The following is a 26,072-nucleotide window of genomic DNA, read 5'->3' as shown; positions in this document are numbered from 1 at the left end:
CAAGTTAAACAAAATATTATTTTGTCTGTATATTTCTGTTGTGTCTGCTGCATTAATAATGATTGAATTGATTCAATTGTCCTTGTTCTCAGCAGCCTTATGCTCAGCAGAGTATCATTCACTCCTGAGCTGTCTGCAGCGGATGGACAAAACAGAGTTTGTTGACACGTACATTAAATGGGTCAAATCATTAAGTTGCCATTAACAGGCCGTTATCATACAGTTGGATCTAGTGACGAGATAAGCCACAGTGTAAACCAGCTTTCCAGTATAATTTCTGACGCACAAGTCAAGCCAGATTAGGACTGATTGGATCGTGGGTGCCATATGTGACCTACAATCTGTGCTCCGCTTGCACTCCAGGGCGGGAGGGTCAGCGATCTCCCTGGGCAAAGGTTGCCATGGGAACGACCTCTGGATGCCTCGCTCTGCTCTTTGCAGCCCTCACACATCTTAGGGCAGAATTATATCTGCGTTTTTTCTTTATGTCAGGCCTGTATTCTTCTGCTCTATTTCCCTTACTCTGCTCTGCGGTTCATGCTCCCTCTGTTTCCTCTCCACACACACAACAACGTTTACATGCAGTGGCATTTGGACAGTAGTAGTCATGCTGACACATACATGTATAAAGACAGACACACACTCAACCCCTCAAACACACACACACAAATACCATTTATACTATACCAAAGTAGATTTTATTATACTGAATTGTAAATTATTTAATTTCTGGAAGTCTGCCAAATATTTACCTCTTATTTTATTTATTTATGCCATTTTCAATTTTAACCAGATCCATAAACATGAATTGTTTTCTTGTTTGGGCAAGTCGCCTCAGCTGAACATCTCTTAAAGCCTCCAGACAAATTCTGTTTGGCGATGAGAAATCTGTGCTAGCATGGAAAGAAAAACTTTTAGCCACAAGCTATTGGGATTGGAAAGTTACAATGTCTGTTCATGCTGAAAGTAATTGGCTGAACTCCACATGACCTGCAGGGAAATGTTAAACTTAAGATGTACCATATGAACCTTAAAAGACAACAACCAATTGTTTAGAGAACAATGGCTTTTAGTTAAATGCGATATGCTGCCAAAGTAATTTCTTGGTCTTTTACATTGTTCATTACGTTAAAATCTGATGGTCACAGGATAAGAAATATAGACGTCAGACAAAAGGTCCTTAAGCATAATAAACATATTTTTTACTGAAAAGTCTATCGAGATAAAATCAGAAACAACTCTCAGGAAGCAGAAGGAGATCTTGTTGCAGAGTCATTTTATTGCAGTGAACACGAGTGAAAGAATATAATTGGAACCCCCCTGAGTTTTCCAATTCCTCTCGCTCTCCTTCCTCTCAGGGTTGAGGTTAAACACAAAGGCAATACAATAAAGAGGTAATATCCTTCAGAGCAGCAAGCAGGTTAAATTAAAAAAAAATTCACGCTTTCCCACAGTGAAAGCATCTACATCTAGATCCCATTAAGTGATGAAATACCTGTAGGGTAGTTTATACATTTCGAAGACCAATGCTGGTATGAAATCACTTACACAACATGGACAAAAAATTTGTATCAGGAAGTCTTTCTTCATTTTAAAAAATAAAAAGGAAATTACGTTAACTTACAGAGTGATGTCCACTTTTATTAACTAAAGATGAAAAAAACTATTGACTGTGTTCTTTCAAGCAGATATATTTAAACAAATCAATTAACATATGTTCTCTAAAACCATGTAGCTTAAAACCATTTTAAAATAATGCATACAAGTATAAAACACGAAGGATGGCAACTTACTGTAAGACTTTCAACAAATGTATATTGCTCACGGCAAAACATTTTGAAGAACAAACAACACGAAGAAACTAAACCCATAACAACTAAGTATGCATTAAAAGGCAACCTCAGTCATACAAAGAGTGTGATTGGTAAAACACAGTTTCTTTTTCAGGCAGCTAATAGACATAGGAGTTAAAAGCACCAGTCCTCTGTATGATCAGCCCCCATACACAGAACTTCAAGATGGCCGCCGCTGTGCTTGTCTGAACTCCTGGCTCATTCCCCATCTAATATCTGACGAATCTTTCCCTAGAACCAACAATTTCAACCACTGACTGAACCAAGAAGGGTCTCAACAACAGTTAAGAGCAACATTGAGGACATACATAGTATATTGTGGAAGATTCTGACTCTATCGTGCTGATCTCAAAGGGCTTAGTAGGCCTTAAAGGCCGAGGATGAAACCATGCCACCCAGAGCTTCTAACAATGCCACTGAGGAATATGTCACCTTTGTTCAAGTACCTGAATTGTGGGACCAGAAAAAGACTTCTACAGTACAACAGGAGAATATGTTTCAAAATGTGTGCACAGATCATAGATTCTTCAGAATCTTCTTCAGGAGGACTGATGATCTGACGAAGCAAACCAATAATCTCAAGGTGAGCGACTCAAAAAGTACTTGATGACTGTAACATCTCGGGGAAAAAATGGTTGCAAATTATGTTTAGAGATTAAAACATTCTGACACTAATTGCAATAATTTGGCTAAAATCTCGAATATGGAGGACCACTCGGCACACCCTACTTATTTTGTGGATGGCATTTGTGAGTCTCGGAAATAACGTTGACCTAATCCAGTGTTTCCCCTAGGTTTACTGCCTTGGCAGGGTGCTGCTCGGGTACCCCGAAAAATTAGCGGAGGGAGAATGTGAATACGCAAGGCAGTGGACACTGAAACATGCACATTGGATAAATAACATAGGCATTTAGTTTATTTAATAAAAGAGCACATGTCCAATGAGAAAAGTGACCGTAGATTGATTACTTCAGTTGCAATTTGGTGCTATATATATGTATTTTTTTAAATAATAAAAAAACAAAAAAAAAACATCTTGAATTTCAGGCAGGGCGCGGGGCTCCGTTGGCAGGGCGCAGCGCCCCGCCAAGACAATGGTAGGGGAAACACTGCCTAATCTGATTAAAAAGTGGGTAATTACATAATGTTCTTACATAATTTAAATGATATACATTTGAGAATGCCTATGTTTCAGTTGCTTTATCCCTATTGAGCGGATTCATCTCTTCACTCACTCATTCTGATGTCATAAAGACTGTAAACAAATGTTACATCTCTGTCATTTAAATAATTCATGTTGTGAATAGATTGAAGATGATGTTCATATCAATGACTGGGAAACACCTTCACACCCCTGACTTAGAAAAATGCTAATTTTGTTGGTAACAATGCTTACAGAATGAACTATCATTAATTTAATTTCACTGACTTATTTTGAGGTATAGTATAACTAAATGCTTTTATGACCAACATAACAATGTTTCCAACAAAAATGTCTCAGGTAGGCTTTGAAAATTAAATATTTACAGTGACCTGCCAATTGGAAGCCCACACTGGACAAGAGACACTGGGACGCTTGACACTGGGCCATTCACACACCGCGAGCTGGCACTCCTCTACAGTTCTCAGTTAAAGGTCAGAGTTTAGAGACTCAAGATGCTACGGGGACTTTCTAATCCCACCTGGTAACGCGTTTTAACATTATTCACAGAGTTACTCCATCAGGGATTTCTGTTTGAAGGTCGGCGGGGGTAGTGCGGGTTTCAGAGGGCTTACCAGCAACTTTACACCAGTTCCAGTAAGCCAGTGAAGCTGGGTCACGATGAAAGAGCCTGTGCCTCACTCACACACACAAAAAAGTCCAGAGTGAGGGGCAAAGAAAGAGGAATCCTCTTAGTGGTAATATCCTGTCGTGCACCTCCATCTGTTGCTCTGTGATGGCAGACAGTCATGGAAAGAGGAGAGAAAAAGATCAAGAGGGGCACCGCATACTGTATTCTGGCTCTGAGACATGATGGAGTCATTTATTTACTATATTGAAAAATTCGAACCAACATTCCCTACGGATATCTAAAGTGAATCTGATTGATAGTGACATTGGACTCTTACAATCCCCAGAACTTACTTTTATACTGATGCCATTCTATGAGTTTAGAAATGAAAAATACAACATGAAATAATAAATAATTAAAGAAATAAATATTTGATCTAATTATGCTAATTCGTAATATAATGATTAACACATTCTAGGTCATTACATCACTCAATAAGAAAAATAAAGAAGAATAGGAATACAAAAATATATTAAAGTTATTTTTGGAGCAAATGTCTGTGTACACTATGTAATGTTATGGACATTTGATTAGAATATACAATTAAATATAAATATGATTGGATTTGATTTCAGAAAAACCCTGGAAATAACTGGAACAAACTTTCTTTTTTATTTATCTGTCTATTATTTATTCGTTTTGATATATATAGATTTTGTAATTCAGTTTTAGATAATGAGAGGATTCAAGTATGTTAATGTTTGGAAAATATACCTAACTCTGGATCTGGCTTTTATAAATGTACGGTGTCTTGTGAAGTAGAGCATACTCATATCACAGCATAATAATTTAATATAGTGTGTACATGGGTCCACTTATTATATACATTATATAAGAGCAACAGGGCCATTTAGAAAGGCTGCAATACATTGATGGAGCCCCTTTATTGAGCCTGCTTCTCACTTCTCTTAAATGCAATCCTTGCGTCCTTCACTTGCGTCTTTTCCCTGCGTCTAGTCCCTCCCACCAGGGAAGCACGAGAAGGAAAACCACGAGAAGGGAGAAGAAGCAGGGAAATTAGTTTTAAGAGCAATGGGACGTCCTTTCCTCCGGAGCGTCACGTGAAGCAACATCCGTTTGTGATGACACCGCACAGCTGATCGTCTGATAGCAGCCAGCTCTGTCCCCGTTATTTTCACAAACACCCCCGCCTCTGTTAGCAGTGGCGGAGCCAAGACATTTTCAGTTTGGTGGCCAGGATGGAACCATTGATCATTTTGGGGTGGCATTGAAATCACTATTATATGAACATAAAAATACATCTCACTATAAAATAAGGGGTTATTTAAGGCACCTGCAACACACCTCTACATTATTTGGGATTAAGTGGTGGAATAGATCAAATAATATTCAGTATATCTAACTATTTTGTTCTTATTCCGACAACGAAACACATTATACAAATGTAATGCACTATACAGACTGTTTAGCTTATGGTGATCAGCAGCCCTATGACCAGGGGTGCACATAACTTTTGTGCCCTGGTACTCAAAGGAGCACTTGGAGATTTTGCTTGGTGCGCATCCTTAAAATGAAATAAACCGGACCTTTTGAGGGGTACTTGACTTTATGAACGGAGGGGGGGGGGGGGGGGGGGGGGCGCACTAGTGAACTGTTCGCTGTTCACTGTATGCCTCCCAGCAGGGTTACTGTGCACATAAAGCAGACCCTTCACGCGATAGTGAGGGGTAGAGCGAGGGATCTCTCTCTTCTCTATCTCTCTCTTCTCTCATCCCTCATCTCTCTCTTCTCTCACTCTCAATGTTGGTGCGCAAATGCGCTTTTTTTCAAATGATCCGGTGCTCCTTTTTTGGCGGGGGGCACACCTGCGCACCAGTTATGTGCAGCCCTGCCTATGAGCTCATTCTCTCAGTGTATCATCAGGAATACAGAGACACACACGCATCATTTAAATAAGAGTTTTTAAATTAAATTATTGGTTAAGAATAAACATCTTAAAGTAAATAACAATAAACAATAGCCCATAACCCTGTAAGGCCCCCGGGTGTAATTTTACAACATTACTTTAAGCTATCCAAAAAAGTCAGTAAATGTTTTAGTTTTTTTAAAAGACAACATTTACATAGTCAAAAGGTCCTTTTGTTCAGCCTCACAATGCTATTGGGTAGTAAATGTGTTTATACAGTAGGTCCTGTCCTCTGGCCATACAACTAACATTCCTGACAATAGATCTCAATAGCCATCTTTTTTGGTGTAAATGCCTTTTTAATAATACCATTTTCGAATGGAACATTCTCAACATGAATGCATATAACTTAAATATGTGGGAAAATACTGTGTTTGAAATGTATAATTGAAATGAGATGTTAGCTTTTTGTTTTGATATATATACATATATGTTGTATTCCAGTCTCCCTTTAAGTGGCATGTAATTCAACACAATGCTGCTCACCTCCTTCAGTTGGAAGAAAAGCTGGTTCAGGTTCAGCATTATGGGGGGGACAGGGCTGCTGAGCCTAAAGATGGATCTGTTGGTCCTGGCACCAGGGGGAGGGACAACTGATTTAGTATGAATAGCTGCTAAAAATCTACCTGCATTTGTTAAATGTCAGCTAAAAGAGGGCCAATAGGGTGGCCAGGACCCCCCAGCTCTGCGACTGTCTGTTAGTACACATTTACTGACATACACATTTTTATCATCTGTTGTAGACCCAAATACATTAAATAAAATAAGAACTCATTCTCAAAAAAGATAAACGCCATTCTTAAAATGTATAAACGAAAAAAGCGATCAAGAAAATGTTTCCAATAAATGAATAAAATGATTTTTGACCGCTTTGTTGTTCAGAAATATCACATATTTGTAACTAAATTATACATGAATTGAAACAAAACACAGTATAAACTGAGGAGTGAGTCCCGTGAGTTTCATTTGTTTTCTTCACTCCGCTGGGAAACTGCTCTCATGTCAAGAAGCATCAGATCGGTGCATGCGCTGCATCGTCCTATCAGTGAGCGATACACAGTAAGGGGGCGGGGCGAGTGGCTGAGCATTCCACCGGAGGATTGTCTGGTGGTTCCTCGATTATCGCTTCTCTGTTATCGCTCCTCGATCCTCGGTCCTCCGGCACAAATAAGGGCAGTGGGACGCTACTCAAGATGGCGCAGACAAATCAACTTCCGAGAAGTTGAGGAGTGAGAAGCAGCCTATATCCCAATACCAATATGCTACTAAAGTATTTGCCGTGGGTCAAATGAAATATCTAAATACACATTTTCTCCCTAAAAGAAAGCAGTTTATTTAGAATTTCACATCCGCATGAGTCTAAAACTCATCAAGTGATAAAAAAGTGTTTAAATTCTTAATTATACAGCAGGTCATTTGTTTGTTCTTTTTGAAGGGCATCCTAGCAGTTCCGAGTAAAGATATAAGTGAATCCACGCCTATGTAAATTGTGTTATCATCTCAAGTCTGTTTCTTTTTAAAAAACTCTCCACATTACAGGAGAATAACTGTCGACTTGTGTGTGGCTTCTGAAGCCACAGTGTAAACGGCATCAACACGCAGCGTCTGATTTATGTGAACAGTTCATATCAATTAGCAGAGAGCTTATAGGGGATGTTAGCGTTCAAAAACCAAAGCCATGATTGATGACTGCCATTTCATCAAGGCATTCATTTCATCATGACTGTCAGCTGAATCACTTTAACTGGGCCTATGCTTTATGGCAATAGTGCTTAGATTTATTATGATTATATAAAGTATTGTCTGCCCTCAAACAGGCGTGTATCATTTAAACACAATTTTTTAAAGTAGTCAGGAGTCACCATACGCCGAAGAAGGCGCTCATTTCACCTGACCTCGCTTGTTCATTTCACCTGACCTGGTTTGTCAGGAAAAATACAAGTTAGTCCATTACATTGTGTAATTTAACAATATAAAAGCGAAAGAAAATGACTTCAGTGCTAGCATCTACTCTCAATCTCCCCACAGTCGTGAAAGTTCTACTGTGTCTGTAAAGTTCACTTAACAAGAGAGTAAATTAAATCCTGCCAAGGCTTTTGGTCTATTTAATTAAAGCTTGAGCAACCTAGTGGGATTGAATTAAAGTTTTGGCTGGGGTAAACCAATACGCCGGTGGGTGCGAGGTTGGATTGAAGTGGGGTGATGTAGACTATTCATGAAAGATAAGAAGTATAGGCCCATCTTTTTTTCAGCTTCATTAAATAATTCTGCCTTTTTATAAAAACTAAGAATGCCTTTATGTCCCTGTGGTCGTGTTATTTAATTTAGGAACGTATACCAAAGTTTGCCCTGACTAAGACAGAGAAAAAAGAAGATGCATTTAACAAACATTTAAAAACCTGTATTTTTCAAGTTGGATTTGGTTCCTTTTCAATCCAGCCGGCTCTTCTCTATCGCTTTATAAACTCAGTCTGAGTTGAGGTTGACCCACAGGCAAAAAGTCTAGATTGGAGGGTTACCGTATAGCAGATTCTCCACAGAGTCAGGGTTCTCACACACCAACTTTTATTGAAAGCGGTACCATTTTATTTCCTCTCTCTTTATCCAGCTGCCGAAGCCGATGGGTGCAATTCTTCACCGTAAAGCCCTTTAAGACTAAAGGTGAAATCGACTCCAGCCCAGAGAGCATGTTTTCAATGGGCTCCGGTTCAAGATAAATATCCCAAAGGATAAGAACAGCTTAGGATCTATAGGAACTCATTCTCACCCTCATCACCTTTATTTAATCCTGGCTGACCAATAAGAGCGTTTGTTTAACTTCAGATAACCGGGATCAGTGATGATTATTTGGTTTTAATTTGAAGTTGAAACCCATTAAGGTGAATGATTATCAGAGGATATCACATGACAACACAGCTAAATCATTCATTTGAACTTCAGAAAACAACACCATAAATATTGCTTTATGTTGAACTAACTCATGCACACTTAAATTATATTATTTGACAACGAAAACACTCTTTTATCAAATGCTTAAATTCAAATTCAAAATGAGTGTGTCCATCATATATGAATTACATTACATTTCACTTGTTAGACGTTTTTATCCAAAGCGACTAACATACATTCATACTGTAGGCAATCCCCACAGGAGCAATTTGGGGTGAAGTGTCTTACCCAGGGACACAACGACATGCTGACTGCAGTGGGACTCGAACTTGCTATCCTCCTATTCGAAGATCAGCACACTAAACCACTGAGCTACAGCCTCCCAATTGTCATATTATTTAGCTTCCATATTGGGTACATACAGAATAAAATGACAAAGCATACCTGTTATATTCCCTCTGTCCTTGTTTTCTATTAATTTTACAGAACATGTATGTATTTTATTTCGATTTCTTTTTTTTATAAAGGTTTTAGGAGCAACCAAGCATTTTCTTTTCATAATTTCACTGGATATTGAAGAATTTTCAAATAGCAGTTAATTAATATTACCTGGCATAGAATATAAAAAGCTGCACTTGCAATTAATTTAAAAAAGAAGTGAACTTAGTCTACAAAGTGCAGTTTGATGAAAATGACCAGTGTATTGAAAGATATAAATACTAATGTTCACTTTCTAAACTCTGGGTGGCAGTGTTGATGCAATGACACATAGCACGTCTTTGGAAAGTAAATCCATGTCTCCTCTTCACATACTAACCCAACACATATTTACATTTTTTGTTTCGTTTTGGTTGTGTATTTCATAGATTTTTATATACAATGTGTTACATTTACATTTTGATCCCTCTTTGAAACTAGGACAATGAAGGGGTAACCTTTGTCTGAAGTTTAATACATTTCTATACAATGTGTGTTCAAGAATGTCATATGCATACTCATTATGACTGGTTTAATACCATTTAAACATTTTATTAAAATAGATCGATTTAAGATTTACACTTGAAATGTTTTGTGATACATCAGATTATTTGATTTTACTTTTTTTCCTTCGCAAGGTCAAGACATTTATGAAATAAACGTGGCAGAAACTGGGATTTTGAACTTAAATGACAATTATAATACCAATAAGTAACAAAAGCTGCTATTAATAACACTATCAATTTTTATTTTAGTTTGTATGGACTTTATCGGATATTATTAAATTAGAAAGCATTTTTCTTTTTATTAAAATGTTAGAGAAAATCTATTGTAAACTTATAATGTGAATGGCAACTTAAATGGTTATACAAGTAATTGCGGTACTGAACTAATGCTTAACATAAAGAAAAGACATTTGAATAATTGCAACACTTTTTACTCTAAATGACATATAACATCAATGTATCATGTCCTATAGTCATTCTACGGATTAATTGTATTAATATTGTTTTTGTTTATTTGTAAAAAACACATAAATTAAGAAAAATATATATAATATGGCATTTTTTTAAATGCTTACTCGCTAAATCATTTCAAGAAAATTCTGCTCTAATTTAATGCGGCTATAGCTTTACTTAAATCCCTTCTCATGATGTAGACTCTTCAACGCAAACAATAGTGGACTGCATGATAAAAGCAACTTGTCTTCGGTGCACCTGGTGCAAATTGTTATGGGTTAATTTACCACGTAATTTGTTGCATGTATTTTAGAGTATGTTTGATGTTTACTGTAAACTTCCGAAGCCACCGTTACTGCTAAACTTTGCTGCTGTGATTCTGCTTCTTCGGGAACGTAATGTACTCTATGTTGGATTACACAGAGGAGCACGAGAGGATGTATGCCAAATTCAGCCATCTCTGCTTTGCATTACACATATTTTATTACTATGCCGCCATTCTAACATAGCGTGGCAGAAACTTCTCTGTGGGCAGTATTAATATTGTTTCTTCTACATCTTTCACTTCTCTTCTGGCTCAGGTCAATATTGAATCTGTATGGAACTCATTATAGAGGTGAAAGCTACTTTCTCTGTGCCCTGCCGGTTTGTTCCATCTGTGCTGAAGTCACCTGAACATGATCTGAAGTCAGCCAGTCAAGTGACCTGGAATCAATACAGTGGAACTCAGTGGAGGCAAATAAATCAGCCTGGCTCCTTTAACCCATGCGATTCCTGCTGCTTATACAGCCTTATGCCACGTCATAAAAAAGCAAGTTTCATGACAAATAATTTATCCTAGTTTCTTTTTTCTTGTCCAGCTTTAGTGACTCCAAATTTTCCATTAATGAGGTATCTCATAGGGCTGCATCCTTTGTACTGTCCCAATGGGCACATATGAAAGCCACATTTTCATGACGGCCTCAAGTCACCCTGTCTGTCACTTTCGTTGTATGAAAGCAATTAGACATTTTTGTGTACATTATACATTTGTATCATGCATTCTCTCTGGGTATCTTCAAACAAAGGATATCTATAATTTTTGCAGCTGCTTCAGTCTGTCCCTATGGCATCTGTCTTCATGCCTGTCATATAAAAAAGCAGCCTGTGTTTTATTCTTTACCCATCATAACTCTCTTTAAAGAAACTGGATTTTTACTAGCAGCTTCTGGAGCAGGAAATCGGTTTCATACTACTCTTTGGGAATTAAAAAATATGGCCATGGCCTGCACAATAAATTCAGATGTCGTTTTATGCCCTCCATCATTGGCAACTTGGACCTTTTTTGAGTAATTCTACCAAAACAGCCGAAAACTCATAAAAGTTGTTATGATAATTAATAAGCATATTTATTTTAGGTATAGCATTTTTATCGTTTGTTGTAAAATGACTGCCAGTATTGCTGCTACAATACTCCATCATGGCAACTTAAATCAACTCAATGCAAACACGGCTCAATTTCAATAATTTCTAATGATTCATTGTGACATGTCTCAAACTACTTTGAGCCAAGACCACATCAACTGATTATGGCTCAACGATGATTCATGAACAGGAAGGAAAGTTTTGCATTCTGGAGGAAGTTACATTTCACTTCAGCGTTCACTCTTTGGTTATTGGGAAAAAAATGCTGTTCAGGTCTACCCAATTGACAACAAGGCTTGTTCAGTCACATGATGCCTTCCTTGTGATGCATGGAGAACGGAGGGCTGGTCCCCATTTAGCTACAAGACTATCTTCTAAAGCACCTCTTGCTCGACTGATCAAATTAATGATGTAGCAGTCTTACAAATGCACATTTCAGCTTGTTTACTGCACAAAGAGAAATCAATGCAACCAATAGATATTGATTTCACATTCACTGTTAGATTTCCATTCATTTTTATATTATGAATAGATATCCCCTTCAGATATAAATCTTTAATGGACCACTTAAGCAAAAGCATGAATCCTTTTTTTGTATCCTGCCAAGTCATTAACTAGACTTAACAATTATTTTAAATCACTCAATGGCTGTTTTGAAGAGAGTGGATGCAAACTCAGCTATTATGCAGCCTGTTATATTCAATTATAGAATTAATTGTAACTCCTTCTTCTATTTTTAAGCCTACACTTTAATACCATACTGCACTTTTTTACAGCATGAATAGAGCCATAACCATGACCAGTCCCCATTGTAGCATAATGGCCTTCAGTCTGCAGCCTATTCAGTCTCATAGCTTTTAATTTATTAGAGGGGCATTTAGTTCAGACTTTAAAACTGACTTGTTGTAAAAAAAGAGGGGGAAAGTAGCAATTTAGGCTACAAAAGCTTTAACATGAATCAAATGTTGAATTATATATACAGACGAGTTCTTTTTCAAGCAATCATGCCTAGCAAATGTTAAATTACACACAGCTAACAAAAAAAAGGTATTATCCTGAATTATATCACATAGATCATAGCATGTCAAATGTAAACCAATTTCAATGCTGTAATAAAGAACCTTTACAGTATGCAATTATAAGTAAATACTGTGGATGCTGTAAAGATTAAGGACATTTTTTTTAGGCTAAATAATTAATTAGATTAAAATGAAATTAATACAATTAATGATAAAGGCTAAAATGTACACATTGTATATACAAACGAATATAAATCGTCCGTATATCAATCAAACAATCATTTAAAGCGTTACCACTCCAATTTATAAAGAAAAGGAACAACTTGCTTAAAACTAACGATAATCTGATATTATCAGATAATTGTAATACAATATTAATATTTCATATTTGCACTTTTTTTACAGTTAAAAATCCATTTCCAAACAAGCAAATTACATCAAACGGCCTATGTGGAAGGCTAAGTGGCAAACTGTAAAGTGGGAACAAATTCAAAAATGAATATCGAAAGAAAATAAGGTCTAAGAAAATGTTAGCTTACTTTAATTGTTCTCCGTGTTCGTCACCTGTTACAGCGCCAAACGTCTCTCAAGACGTGCAGATTAGAGCATCAGAGTGGTCTCCCTGAAGCTTTTTCAGACAATATAATCACCAATATTGCCAGGTCGAGTGGTGTGGAGGTGAGAATAAGTAGCTCCATCTTTTATAAATGTCCCACATGGTCCCAAAACACTTAATTATCACTAGGTAAGGCTGTGTCGACTGTCCTCTGGATGATTGACAGCGGGGTGAATTGAAGTGGCTGTGAAGGGGTTCAAGGGTCCTGTTTAACGAGCGTTTGCACTGATAATTCAAATTGTGTAACTCTTCCATCATAACTGATATACATTTTCAAGTAGTTTTTAATCAATAGCAAAACGACGTGATTAATGTAGCGCAAAACTGCGTTGCTGTGTTTCAGTGTTGCTCAATGCTCCCCTATGTCTGTCATTTTTTTGGTTTAGCCCAAACTTGGTTCAGATTTGAGTTGGTTTTCTCTGCTATCTGGGGTCGCTCTATTGGAGGTGAAGGACCGCCTGTCCCCTCTCTGCCTGTGCTGTCAATGGCTTCCGGGACTTGTTTTATTTGAATGTCTGGGAGTTTTAAGTGACAAATAATGGATATTCTATGGATATTATGGACCATACCGGCCGTAATAGCTGTTGAAGGTAAGCTAATGTTTTCATCCCAGCGCGGTTAGAGTCGCATCTTGCCGGCTTTGAGTTTGAGACAAAGCGTGTGCATGCCTGGACGTTTGTTCATTTAATTGACCAAGCCTGCGGAATGTGTGTACCACTTTTCATCCCCGTAAATATGTATTAATTTGTTACAACGTGGCGTTTACTCACACATACACTCAGCTCAGGCAAGGGATGGTGGTGGGAGACAAAAACACGCTCCCGCATCCCCGCAGGTAGACCATACTGATGTTGCTGAGCGTTAATATCGTTAATAAGGGAATAATATGAGCCAACGCTAGGCAGAAAACGTTAAATATCTGTCAAAAGGCTCGTATACTGTGTGTCCGTGGAGGTGTGTCACCGGTTCGTCTCAGTTGGTGAAAGATATATGTCTCCTTTAACCTGTTTTAGTATGTCTGAGTCCAAATGCGCATTAAATACACAGTAAAAATCTTCGTTATTAATTTACAGAAGGCAATGCCGGTCCCTATGCAGCCATTTGTACCGAAAGCTTTGCTAAGCAGTAAAAGGCAGCAGGCAGCGTGGCTCAAAGCACAATGAAACAGGTTGAATGGCAAAAATCATCTCTATAATAGGCCTATGTGTTTACAGCAGTATGTATGTGAGGCTCAAAAGTAAAATACTGGTCATCTTATTCAACTTTTTTACTTAGATACACAAGACCTATTCACTAATGGGGACTATTATTCTGACATTTTATTTAGAGATTATGAAAGCCAAGTTTTTTTCTTTTTAATTAAAAGGTGTGATATGAAGCTGAATTTTAATTCACAGTTTTCCTTGTGTCAAGACAGGAGCCATTGGTCACAATGTGGAATTGAAAGTGTCAGCCCAGTCATCCATTTATTCAGGCTATTTTCAGGTTTCTGACAGGACACAAACATATCTTCTTCCTCTGGTCAGTTTAACTTAACCTCAAAATTACAGGTGGAGCTGAGAACTTAAGGAGAAGCTCATTTAAATGTAACCACAAGATAAGACAACAACAAAAGGAAAAGCAGGAATACATCTATTTGGCAGTATGTTTACTGTAAAATAATGTGTAACGTCCCTTATATGTAAAACAAATCTCGAAGGACATGTCAGGCTCAATGAAGGACTGGCTCAGGCTTTGACAAGCGCTGTGCGTATTTATGCAGAGTTCTACTGACTGCTGGTCTGCAGCTGGTTATGGTTTTAATGCAGTTTCATATCCAAGACCTAAGCAATCTTGAAAGCTTAGTTAGATTTTTTCCCATTGGCAAGTTTAACATTTTTGTCAAAGCTTTAAAAGATTTTCTCTAGACATCATTCCAGTATGTATTATTTTAGGACAACATAGTTACAGTCTGGCACTTAAACCACACATACAAATACAACAAACAATGTAGCCCACAACATAAATTTCATGCAATCCCTAATTTTTTATTCTATTTCAATATATTCAAAATATATTATCGTAATTTATACTCTTTTTCATCATATTTCAAAACGTTTCCCAAGCATAGTAAAAAAAAGGTAATATTAAATGATTATGCATACATTATACCTTCATGTGCTACGTCTTAGTTTTTTTAATAATGTATTGAATATTAACACTGAATATATAATAGATTTACATAAAATATATTCAGGCAAACTCGTACTATCTCTGTGCATTAACTTGATTTAACAAATATTATTGTTTTTCCTTTAATAATGGACATCATGGTTGCTTGATTATTATCATAACATTTTAGTAGATTCCATTTTTAATTTTGGATGTTTTGCAGGATGTGAAAAATTCCAAAAATAACAACGTATTCACACAACATAGTGTTCCATTTCCCCTTGTTTATTATGTCTGTCTAAAACGCAAACATGGCCACGGTTACAGTTTGTCTATATCCACATGCTAAAATATACTCTTTTGTAAGCTGAGAGCATACACTGCCTCAAATAGCAATCCGTACAGTTCCTCAGGAGTTTTTTTCAGTGTAGTAAAGTACACTTCTTACTTGAAAAAGGAAAGTGCCGTTGATGTTTAGTGTTTCACTGCATATACAGTAATATATGCTAATGCAGTGCCTTTCGGGCCCTTGGTGTTTTACATTCTGATTCGTACACCAGCTAGTCCCGCCGCCATCCCAATGCAGACCCCCTCCATTTTACCCTGTGAATCACCCTAGTCGACTGTCCAATGGAATTGCAAGGATGGTTTACGTATGAGAAATAAAGGGTTGAAAAAGAGGTCACTGCAGCCATAATCCGAAAAAAAAAAAAAAAAACGTCCCAGCATGCAACGGAAAAAAAGTCCCGAGTGGATCACTTTGACACGTTTAGTGCCGGGAGACTACATTTTATCCATTGTTATTTTGTTTAATAAAGAGTGACATCTTCGCATAGTTCTGTTTTTTAATGACGGATGTTATTGTGTGCTACTTTGCAATATTGGTTGATTGCTTGAGAATGATACTGTGGGAATGGTTTGATTTAAGAAAAACAACAACTATATGCTACTTTTTGCGTGGAGTTCAAATGAAATACTAACACAGTGAGTGAAGTGTAGCAGTATTCTGTTGCACAAGCATGTGAAGGATTACTTCTTGTTACAAATAATCAATAAATCAGGCAGGGGCCTTACTTGAGAGGATTATTGGATTAAACTGGGGTCACATTTAAGAAAATCCTAGCTGTGTGTTCTAACTATCCATTTTGTGAATAGTGTCAACACACCAGTTTGAAATATGCTTTGAGTTGCTTATGTTTGAATTTAGCCCATGAGCTAAATTTATCCAGACTACTCTTTTGTAAAAATCACCATGTTGGACAGCATATTAATGTTATTTACTCATCAGTAGCATTTACCAGTTTACAAAATGAGTTTACCCCGTGGAAGGTGAAATAACTCTAAATAGTTGATTAGCGCAATCTGCCATTGAAGCCAGTTCTTATTAGTTTAGTTAACACGAACAAACGGGCTCTTTTTGAAAATTAATGGAGGTAAAACTGCCAAGGAAATTAGCCCGACTATGTCCAACACGTCTATGAAAACACATCCCGTCATTAGTTTACCCCATTCATCGTCATCAGTGCTCAGTTGACAGCCACGCTAACAATGGCGCTCATCTAATTCTGTTGAGTGGATATTTTCCGATTCATTCCCGGTTATAAAATTGCAGTAGCCCTGTATTGTTTGGAGGAGATGAAATGTACAAGACGGATCATTTGGCCTTTTCAACCCCCCCTGCTTCCCCTCCTTCTTCTGTTGTGGTATTACAGTTTGTACCGTGCAAACAAAGCAAATGTTTTCTGGGACGATTGGTGTTGCTATGTCGCAACAACAACCTCCTCCAGACTTGTATGCAAGTTGTTTTTGGGGTCCGCCGGCTGATAAATGACTTTGATACAACAAATGTCTTTGTTTTGTCTTTGAAGGAACCATAATGGGACAGAAACCACAGTAGAGGATGGCGAAGTAGGGTAGAATGAGATCACAGCATGGAGTCTTTAAAAAATTTCTAGCACATTTGATTGCATTTCAATATGCGCTGCATTCCTTCAGCGCTCTGTTGAGCACTGGAGCCCACTCAGTTTAAAGTTGGCAAACACCGGCCAAGTTTAACATTTTTCAATTGTTTGATTTGAATTAATCTTGTACATTATATTGCATTTTCATACATTGCATATTCTTTTCAGTAACATTTTTCCTCACAAAAAATAATCAGTATGACAGCTCAAGGCTCAGTATGATTGTTAATGTTTTGAACATCCTGCCAAGTTTGGTAAAGATGCTTTCATATGTAAATGCTGTAGCTGTTTTTGACCGGAATAGTTTTTTGTAAGGAATGGATGTGTGAGTGTAACATGGAAGCATTACGTTCTGTGGGAGAGTAACAAAGGACACACGGAGGTGGGCTCTGAAATGGGATTAGATAAAGGTAAAATGAGCGACCGTATACAATCCAGTGTTTTCTCAGTTCACCCAATGAGCAGATGCGGGGAGCGGGCCTGCACGCCAACCGCCACAGTAGGCTTTCACAAAGAATCTGTCTCTATTCAAGCCTTAATCCATGCTGCCGAGGGCCCAGGCATTGTCACTTTGCATGCAAAATTTCAATTAGTGCCGGTACCAGTTGTTTCACTTGAAGGGGGGGTGTCACATTTCAGAGACATCTATGGCTACCTTTAGGTTAGATTAAGTCAGATGTGTCACTGTTTTGCTTAGAAAATGTAGCATTGCATAAGGTTGCTGAGTGGGCTGCTTTGCTTTCTGAGGCCCCTGCACAGTATGTATTCAACCGTGGTCTATGTCAGCTTTGCTAAAACCTTCACATGGGGGTTTCAGTGATGTAGGTTTGTGTCCCAGATGGCTCCGCGAGCAAAAACGTTGCTCCTGGCTCCAGCATGTTCGACCAATTGAACTAAGGATACAGCTCAGGACATGATGGAGTGCTCCACACTGTTTCCATGCTTTCAGCTGTTTGACTCTGACGGCTGTGGTTCACCGCCATGAGCCAGCTCTTCATTCTTTCCGCCTTGTTCCTCTCAACACATATTTGCCCTCTGGAGGTGATGCTAAAATAGTGATGTTTCAGCTTGTGGTACATGTGAAAATTGAAGTTAAGAAAATCCAATAGCGGGTTCCAAACTGAGATAAAGAAGTTCTCAAATGGCTTCAGGATATCACTTGAAGCTTTTGACAAGCATAATAGTTTGCTTAAAGGAGTCATTGATGTATGTTAATCTATGATGGGTACTGTAAGTGTGTGGGCAGACACACAACTATTGTGTTTACCATTCGGCACAGTGTGCATTGGGTACAGGGTCCCAATGCACACTGGCAAATATACAGTTGCAAGAAAAACTATGTGAACCCTTTGGAATTACCTGGATTTCTGCATAAGTTGGTCATAAAATGGAGGAAGCCGCTGCTGTCCAGAAAAAACATTACTGCACGTTTGAAGTTTGCAAAAGAGCACCTGGATGTTCCACAGCACTAATGGCAAAATATTCTGTGGACAGATGAAACCAAAGTTGAGTTGTTTGGAAGGAACACACAACGCTATGTGTGGATAAAAAAAGGCACAGGACACCAACATCAAAACCTCATCCCAACTGTGAAGTATGGTGGAGGGAGCATCATGGTTTGGGGCTGCTTTGCTGCCTCAGGGCCTGAACAGATTGCCATCATCGACGGATACATTTTATCAAGACATTTTGCTGGAGAACTTAAGGCCATCTGTCCACCAATTGAAGCTCAACAGAAGATGGGTGATGCAACAGGACAACGACCCAAAGCACAGAAGTAAATCAACAACAGAATGGCTTCAACAGAAGAAAATACGCCTTCTGGAGTGGCCCAGTCAGAGTCCTGACCTCAACCCAATTGAGATGCTGTGGCATGACCTCAAGAGAGCGATTCACACCAGACATCCCAAGAATATTGCTGAACTGAAACAGTTTTGTAAAGAGGAATGGTCCAAAATTCCTCCTGACCGTTGTGCAGGTCTGATATGGAACTATAGGAAACGTTTGGTTGAGGTTATTGCTGCCAAAGGAGGATCAACCAGTTATTAAATCCAAGGGTTCACATACTTTTTCCACCCTGCACTGTGAATGTTTACATGGTGTGTTCAATAAAAACATAAAAACATATAATTGTTTGTGTGGTTTTAGCTTAAGCAGACTGTGTTTGTCTATTGTTGTGACTTAGATGAAGATCAGAACACATTTTATGACCAATTTATGCAGAAATCCAGGTAGTTCCAAAGGGTTCACATACTTTTTCTTGCAACTGTACATATTTTTACACAGCGCATGACTTGGGTTCTGGATGTTGCTAGAGTGTAATTCCCACCTATCTACATGCTCGTATTGTGTAAGTTAAGTTTGCCTATGTTAACTTCCATGAGTGCACTGTACGGAGTTGAGAGCAGAAGGATCAGTTTACCAAAGTTCTGAATTTAACTACCACACTGGGAAGTGCTATTATACGATAAAAAAATACAGTATAACCCACTGAATAACGACTTCAGAAGCCAAGCTGAATTTGAGCTGTATCCCACAATGCACCACCTCCATAGACTGCACCTAGTGGCTCAACACTTAATATTTCTATATAGGTGTATACAGCATGCTCGTGGTACTCTCACATGCCTTATTTCACTTTCATCTACAGTAGATTGGCTGCATTCTAAATGACTTTGAGTATATACAGCTTATAAAAGAAAGAACAGGTGTTTAATCTCTTTGAACTGTAATCAGTTCTGTTTAGATTGCAGAGCCCGGCTGCTATTCGATGCTATCAGAAAATGAAAATATTTCAAGAGTCAACAGGTGTTTCAAGTCTTTGTGGCCAGTATGTGATATTAGCCCCCCAAAAGTGTGTTTACTTTAAAGTATGTCAAGTACTTTAGACTGCCTAGCTGTCTTTTAGACTTTCAATACAAAATACTTGAATTATTTTGCTGAAAAGTACTGTGCACTTTTATGTCTAGCTCATGTTATAACGTGTGAATAACTGCATTGCAATTTAAAACAATTGAAGAACATGTGATAAATCAAAGCGCCTGGGAAGAAGATTAATAACAATGTAATAAAACATAAAGACACTTTTTTTTAATTATAATTTGTTAATAAAAACAAGCTTTGAGAACTGGGATTCACATTTGCATAAGCACCATTTTTATTTTGGGTACAAAACAATGAGAGAAACTGTCACAAGTACAAACTTGATTCTCCTGGCAAAGAAAGTGCGGCAATATTTATATCTCTCATCAGATCTTAAACACACAAAGATAAAGAGCCGAAACCACTTTCACTTGTTCACTTAATATTAGGGTTGCTCATGTCAAACAAAAGCCAGTGTTGGTTAAACGATGTTAAACGTTGCAGATAAGTCTTAGCATTTGATGTATCTGACTTTTAAGTGGTTTAAAGGTGGTCCCACCAAACACCAAGCTAGTCCCACCACACATACACAAATTAACTTTTAAATACTTTCCTGATTGTCTTACCCTTTTTTCTGGGACTTGTGTTTTCGATTAATGTTTGGCAGTAAGTTACAAAAAAGAAAGAAATAGAACATCTTATTTATGTTCACAAATGTATGCCATTTGAAGGGGTTTAGGGTTAGGGGTTAGGGTTAGGGGTTTAAACTCTAACCCTAACCCAGTGCATGCTTGTCAAACTTGTATACAAGGCTTTTTCATGCACAACTCACTCTCTAAACAAAGAATTGTATATCAAATTGAAATCACGCAGCAAAGTTATTATTATATTATTTAGACATTTATTTTTTAGTAAACATCAGATGAATAAGGGTGGTGGATATTTGTGTTTCTTGCAGTTCTTTAAGGATAGGTGTGCCTTTGATTAGAAGGCTATAACTGTTTCAGCATGGAGTTGAGAAAACAACTTGGTCTAAAATAGACAGAGTATAGCAAGCTTTATATCAGTGTTACAGAGCATATTACAACACTCCTAAGAGCTTAAACTTAAACTGGACAGAAATAAGATCAAGATCAAATTGACTTAACATTGTCGAGCAGTTCTTCTCTTTTGCTAGTTTGCAGACGTGTTATGAATTAATTCAGGTAGTGTAACTCTGTCAATTAATTGGAGTTTTTTCCCAATAGGAATACAGTTTGTATAAGGTCTTCTTGCTTACTAGACGTGAGTAGTTTGGATAAATAGACGCATGGACGTATGGAAGACACTTACTTTACCTTTATGTAACCTTTCAAGTATTTCACACAGGAATCTAGATCAAGGATGTTCTCATACCCTGCTATCTTAATTAGCACATGTTAATTGGCACAGTGCAGTCTCTTTGTAAGTCATATTTATTAGGAAGAGCCTGATTCATCCTAACCCGATGGGAATATAAATCATTAGGGGACAGTGAAATGTATCTCCGGATATAATTCATAACAGGAAACGTGTAAGCTCCCACAATGAAAATGGCGGCCTAATTTGCTGCCCAATTCTTTGTGCAGTTTCCTTAACATGAAACATTTTCTAAGCGTTCCTGATCAATATGTTTTACACAGTATCTTTGTCACTATATATTATCTCTTTCTATCCATGCATTGAAATATGTGTTCATCAACTCTTTAAACACTAACCGACTTTGCACGACAAGCGGAGATGAACTGATCAGTGTGGCCCGGCTCCTGTCACGTCTTTGATGTTCACGTTGAGTCATACATTAACAATATGGCGCTTATCATTTTCTACTGAGCGATGCCGGCCACTGAGCGAGGGCGCAGGGAGAAAGAGAAACAGAAGAAGGAAGAGGAGGAGGAGGAGGACGAGGAGGAGGAGGAGGACGAGGACGGAGAGTGTACCCTGAAAGAGGTCAGACCTCGTTTCAGAGACCCCCCCATCCACACACACCCCAGGTACTGTGACACTGCTTTTATGAGCGCGCCCGGAAAACACAAACCCAGCGGATTAGTGTCTGGCTCTCAACGTCCCCGGGAGCAGAGCCCATCGGCGGAGACAAAGCGGGCTGATTGCGTTGTCATCTGCATCACAAAGGGAAGCCTTTTTCTACCTGAACCGCTGCCTGAGTGCCGCGCTGCACATCACGTCTATCAGCGACTCTGGACCCACGTGACATCTGCCTTTTGTTTTTTGTCCATATCTGCCCCCCCTCTCTTCCATTCTTTCTCTCCAACCCGCTCCGTCTGTCCACCATAGCCCCATATCAACAGCAGGGTGCCCTCCCCCTCCCCCTCTCGAGTGGAAACTAACTCGTCAGTCTGCATCAGCATTGACCGTTTTTCAGTTTTTGCCTTTAGATATGTGCTCAGCGTGGTGTGCATCATAGTCCCTCGCTACAAAGAGAGACTAACTAATTTGTTGTCTTGCCTTTTTTCCCCTCTGGCTCTGGCTGGCTAGCTGTATCACCGCTCAGCCAACATGCAGACACATCAGACAAAAAGTCCAGTCTCCCACTGAGAAACACTAACACGTCTATCGGCCTCCGTCCGACGGAGAGAACACCCCGGCTGAGGTGCTGCCAGGAAGCAGATATATTTCGTCTGATTAGTGCTCTGGGCAGGCTATGACTGATGACTGTTGTCTTGGGTAGAGGATAAAGGCCGATCCAACAGCCATAACAGATAGATCAAGCTTCCCCACTCGGATTATCTTCTCTGCGTGTGGCGCAGTGGATAGAGTGTTGGTGTTGTGTCCCTGGGCAAGACACTTCACCCCAAATTGCTCCTGTGGGGATTGCCCACAATACTGAATACTGTAAGTCGCTTTGGATAAAAGCGTCTAACAAGTAACATGTAATGTTATGTACATAGGAGTGTACCATTAGCCTTATGTTGGCTTTTATCTGCTTCATCCTATCATCAAACACACTACTATTTTAAAGATGTCATCTTCCTTTATTATTTTATGACATGAAAGTGCACCACTCTTTATCCTGTGAAACTGTATTTTCTTTTTTGGGAACAATCAAAGATGTCAGAACTATCTCAATCATAATAACTGAAGTTGAAAGGAACACTTTCTGTCTCCCATTTAAGAATACCTTCAATACTGGGTTTGACATTTAAAAAGCACAGGCAGGGTGGGAAAGGGAGGGAATGACTTTTTGTGTCCTAAAGTGTGACAGTTGGTTTCAATTCACACATGCATTAGCTTAGAGAGTTGGGAATTAACACAAGGCAATTAACTTATTTGGCCTTTGGCTGCGACTTGTCTGGTTTGTAGCAAACTGGAACTCATCCTGTTTTTTCATAGTTTAATTTAGAACAGTCCATAGACTGTGATTCAATCAGATGCAGTACCTTGTAACGGGGGACCAGGGAACTTGGTTTACTTACGTGAAAAAACTATAGACAACAGCAGGGTTAACTGGCTCTATATCCCCAAATCACATATAGGCCAATTACTTCTATGTAGAGCTGTATTACTTGTGCCACTTTAGTCTTGGACTTTTCTTGGACACTTGTTGGATTTGTCTTGGTCTTGTGTGTCAGGCATAGTGCAAATTAATAAGTATTATGGGCCAGTTGTATACTTTTCCCTTTACTACATTTGCTATTATACCTTTGTAACAATGAATCCTGTGTGCAATGAAGAGCAGAAGAGTAGGAGTTTCTCTGTTTGGTCTTGCCTGGTGTCCACTGTCTTTGGACATTGGTCTTGACTCACACTCGAGTACCTGGACTAAACTTGGACTCGATTATGTTTGTATCAACTACAACCCTGCTGCTAGCCCAGAATGGCTAATTGTTAACAGCAAGGATATCATTTTCATCTTCATTGAAGAAGCGATCTACTGGGAGCTGCTAAAGACACTACAATTATACTCTTCACCAGAGTGGGAGTCTATCCATAAGTGTCATTATAGACTGCATATAAGAAACACTTAACATTATGACCTGAGTAGAGCATTGTGTGGAGAACAGGGCATGTTAGTCAATTTACACAGTCTGATATTTATGTATCATCAGCACAAACACGGATGTCCTTGTGACTGACGCTTCATTTAAGGAGTGGGCGTGTGAACAAACCGATTCTACTTTTCCCTTTTTAATAAATGATCAAATGCTATTGTTGAATTAAGGATATCCTGAATTTGCTTTAGTAATGATTATGTTATTCAAAGCCCTGTTTATTAGAGCTGGAAGACATTTAAGGACCAATAAAAGATAAGATCAAATCAGATAACATAAGCCTTTATTGATTTAAGGGGACACATAGTTTTTGCAGCAGCATAAGGAAATAAGTACTATTTACTGCAGAGGATTTTAGAAGGAGGTTAACAAGTAGAGTACACAGTAAAACTCTTAAATGTGAGGGTTTATTTAAGCTTAATAGCGAGATAATTTAGATTGATGACAGACAGCGTTAGATTTTCTTCTCTGAGCTCATACCACTGCAATCAGTCTACCTCGGCTTACAGGTCCAAAATCAATAGCGTAGACTCAGCAAAGATTAAACCCTCATGATTGTGTGTGTGGAGCCCCATCAATTGACACTTCATCGTCGCCGTTTCATATTCAGCAAAGCCGGTGATAAATGCAGCGTTTGGGCAGAGAAAGCTTACCTGCATTTACATAATCACTTGTCTGAGAGTGGATCTAGTGTGGTGGAGCAATCAGCAGCAGCTGCCACACTCACACTTGTAATAGCTCTTTTCGATGAAATAACATCTTGTCCCACCTCTTGTCCCAACTAACAAATTCATGGTTATTTCATTCTAATTTCAAACCCGTTTAAGATTTCCAGCAGGAAACCCTATCGCTAAAATCACAACTCTAGGGCTGCCAAAGAAAGACCGATACACGTCCTCTGGGGTCAATATAACAATGTCTGGAATCCCAATACAACCATGAGGTAAGGTAGCGTAGAAAACGGGAGCAAGGTACATAAGGAGATGGTGAAATGATGACTGTTTTCCATGCCTTACTCTGGCAGGGCCTTTTCGAGGAGAAATCACAATGGATCAATTGGGAGGGCAGCTGGAAGATCCATAGAAAATCTCAGGAGGCCTGCTGTGCCTGTGAAATCAATACAGAGATTCCAGCTGAGACCATTAAATGAAACAAATGTTATATGATAGGATTAACATGTAGAATATTATTATTCATACAGTCCAAATAGGTTTTTCATCTGCAAATAATACAAGCAGGAATGGACGTCAATAAAGGAACCACATATTGCGTTGTATTTCAAGCACCTACTATACATGCAAGCAGTCCATCATGCCTCTGACCCATTGTTAGCCTTAAGAACGAGAGGGCAACTGATAAAATAAAATAAATTGAAGCTTTATTATATTTGGTCTGCGTTTCATTGTAGTTTATTACTTAATAAATGAAGTACTATAGCAGCCGAGCAAACTCTGCAGCATTCAGGGTTGCGGGCACTCTCAGATAAAAGCAGGCCAGCAGCCATAGCCCTGGTATAAGTGGACATTTCTCTTCCAACACACATTAAATCCTCACTCATTTGAAAAGTGCTTGTTTAAGACCTTAAAAAAGAGAAGTAAGGCATCTGTTTTAGTTTAAATGTGCTTATTTTCATCACTGATTAGACTTCCATGATTTTTTTCATCTGGTTTTACAATTGTTGTCTTTGTCAGAAAACCGCAATTTCTTTTTAACCGTCCTTAATTTTTTTGTCCAATAAAAGTCCAAAACCCAAAGATATTCAGTTTACTATTATATTAAATGGCTAAAAGCAGAACATTGAACGAGCTGAAACCAGTTACTGTGTGGCATTTTTGACAGATCATTTTTATTTATTTTTTAGCTCGTATTTATTTATTATGGAACTCTTGTTTTGTCACTGTTTCTATATTGCACTGAAATCCACTTGTTTTGCCGCTCTATAGTCTGTTTATCTGGCATAATAGCTGTTTGACTTGAAGACCTTTTAGCCATTATCTTTATATAAACCAAACTTTTGTAAATTCAATTATTTAGCTAAGATATGTCATTTGTGGATGCTTTTATCTAAAGTGCCTTACAGTATCATAAGGGAAC

At 38.4% G+C, this 26,072-nt stretch overlaps 2 protein-coding genes across 5 annotated transcripts in view; one reads left to right on the top strand and one right to left on the bottom strand.

The window, feature by feature from the left end:
• lactbl1b (lactamase, beta-like 1b) overlaps positions 1-13,120 on the bottom strand; it is a 64,659-nt gene extending 51,539 nt beyond the window's left edge. The window contains exon 1 of the mRNA XM_079685290.1: positions 12,900-13,120. The gene's annotated coding sequence lies outside the window, so the exon portion shown is untranslated. The remainder of the gene's footprint in view (positions 1-12,899) is intronic.
• A 297-nt stretch (positions 13,121-13,417) lies between these two features.
• Positions 13,418-26,072, top strand: part of ephb2b (eph receptor B2b) — a 131,002-nt gene continuing 118,347 nt past the window's right edge. For all 4 annotated transcript variants that reach the window (XM_079680942.1, XM_079680940.1, XM_079680941.1 and 1 more), the window contains exon 1: positions 13,418-13,566. In XM_079680942.1, coding sequence (XP_079537068.1) covers positions 13,515-13,566 — 52 coding nt within the window. In that variant the 5' untranslated portion in view covers positions 13,418-13,514. The remainder of the gene's footprint in view (positions 13,567-26,072) is intronic.

Source organism: Notothenia rossii, assembly GCF_949606895.1.
Source record: "Notothenia rossii genome assembly, chromosome: 5".
In the NCBI taxonomy this organism is placed as follows: Eukaryota; Metazoa; Chordata; class Actinopteri; order Perciformes; family Nototheniidae; genus Notothenia; species Notothenia rossii.
This window is presented reverse-complemented; position numbering and strand designations above follow the sequence as displayed.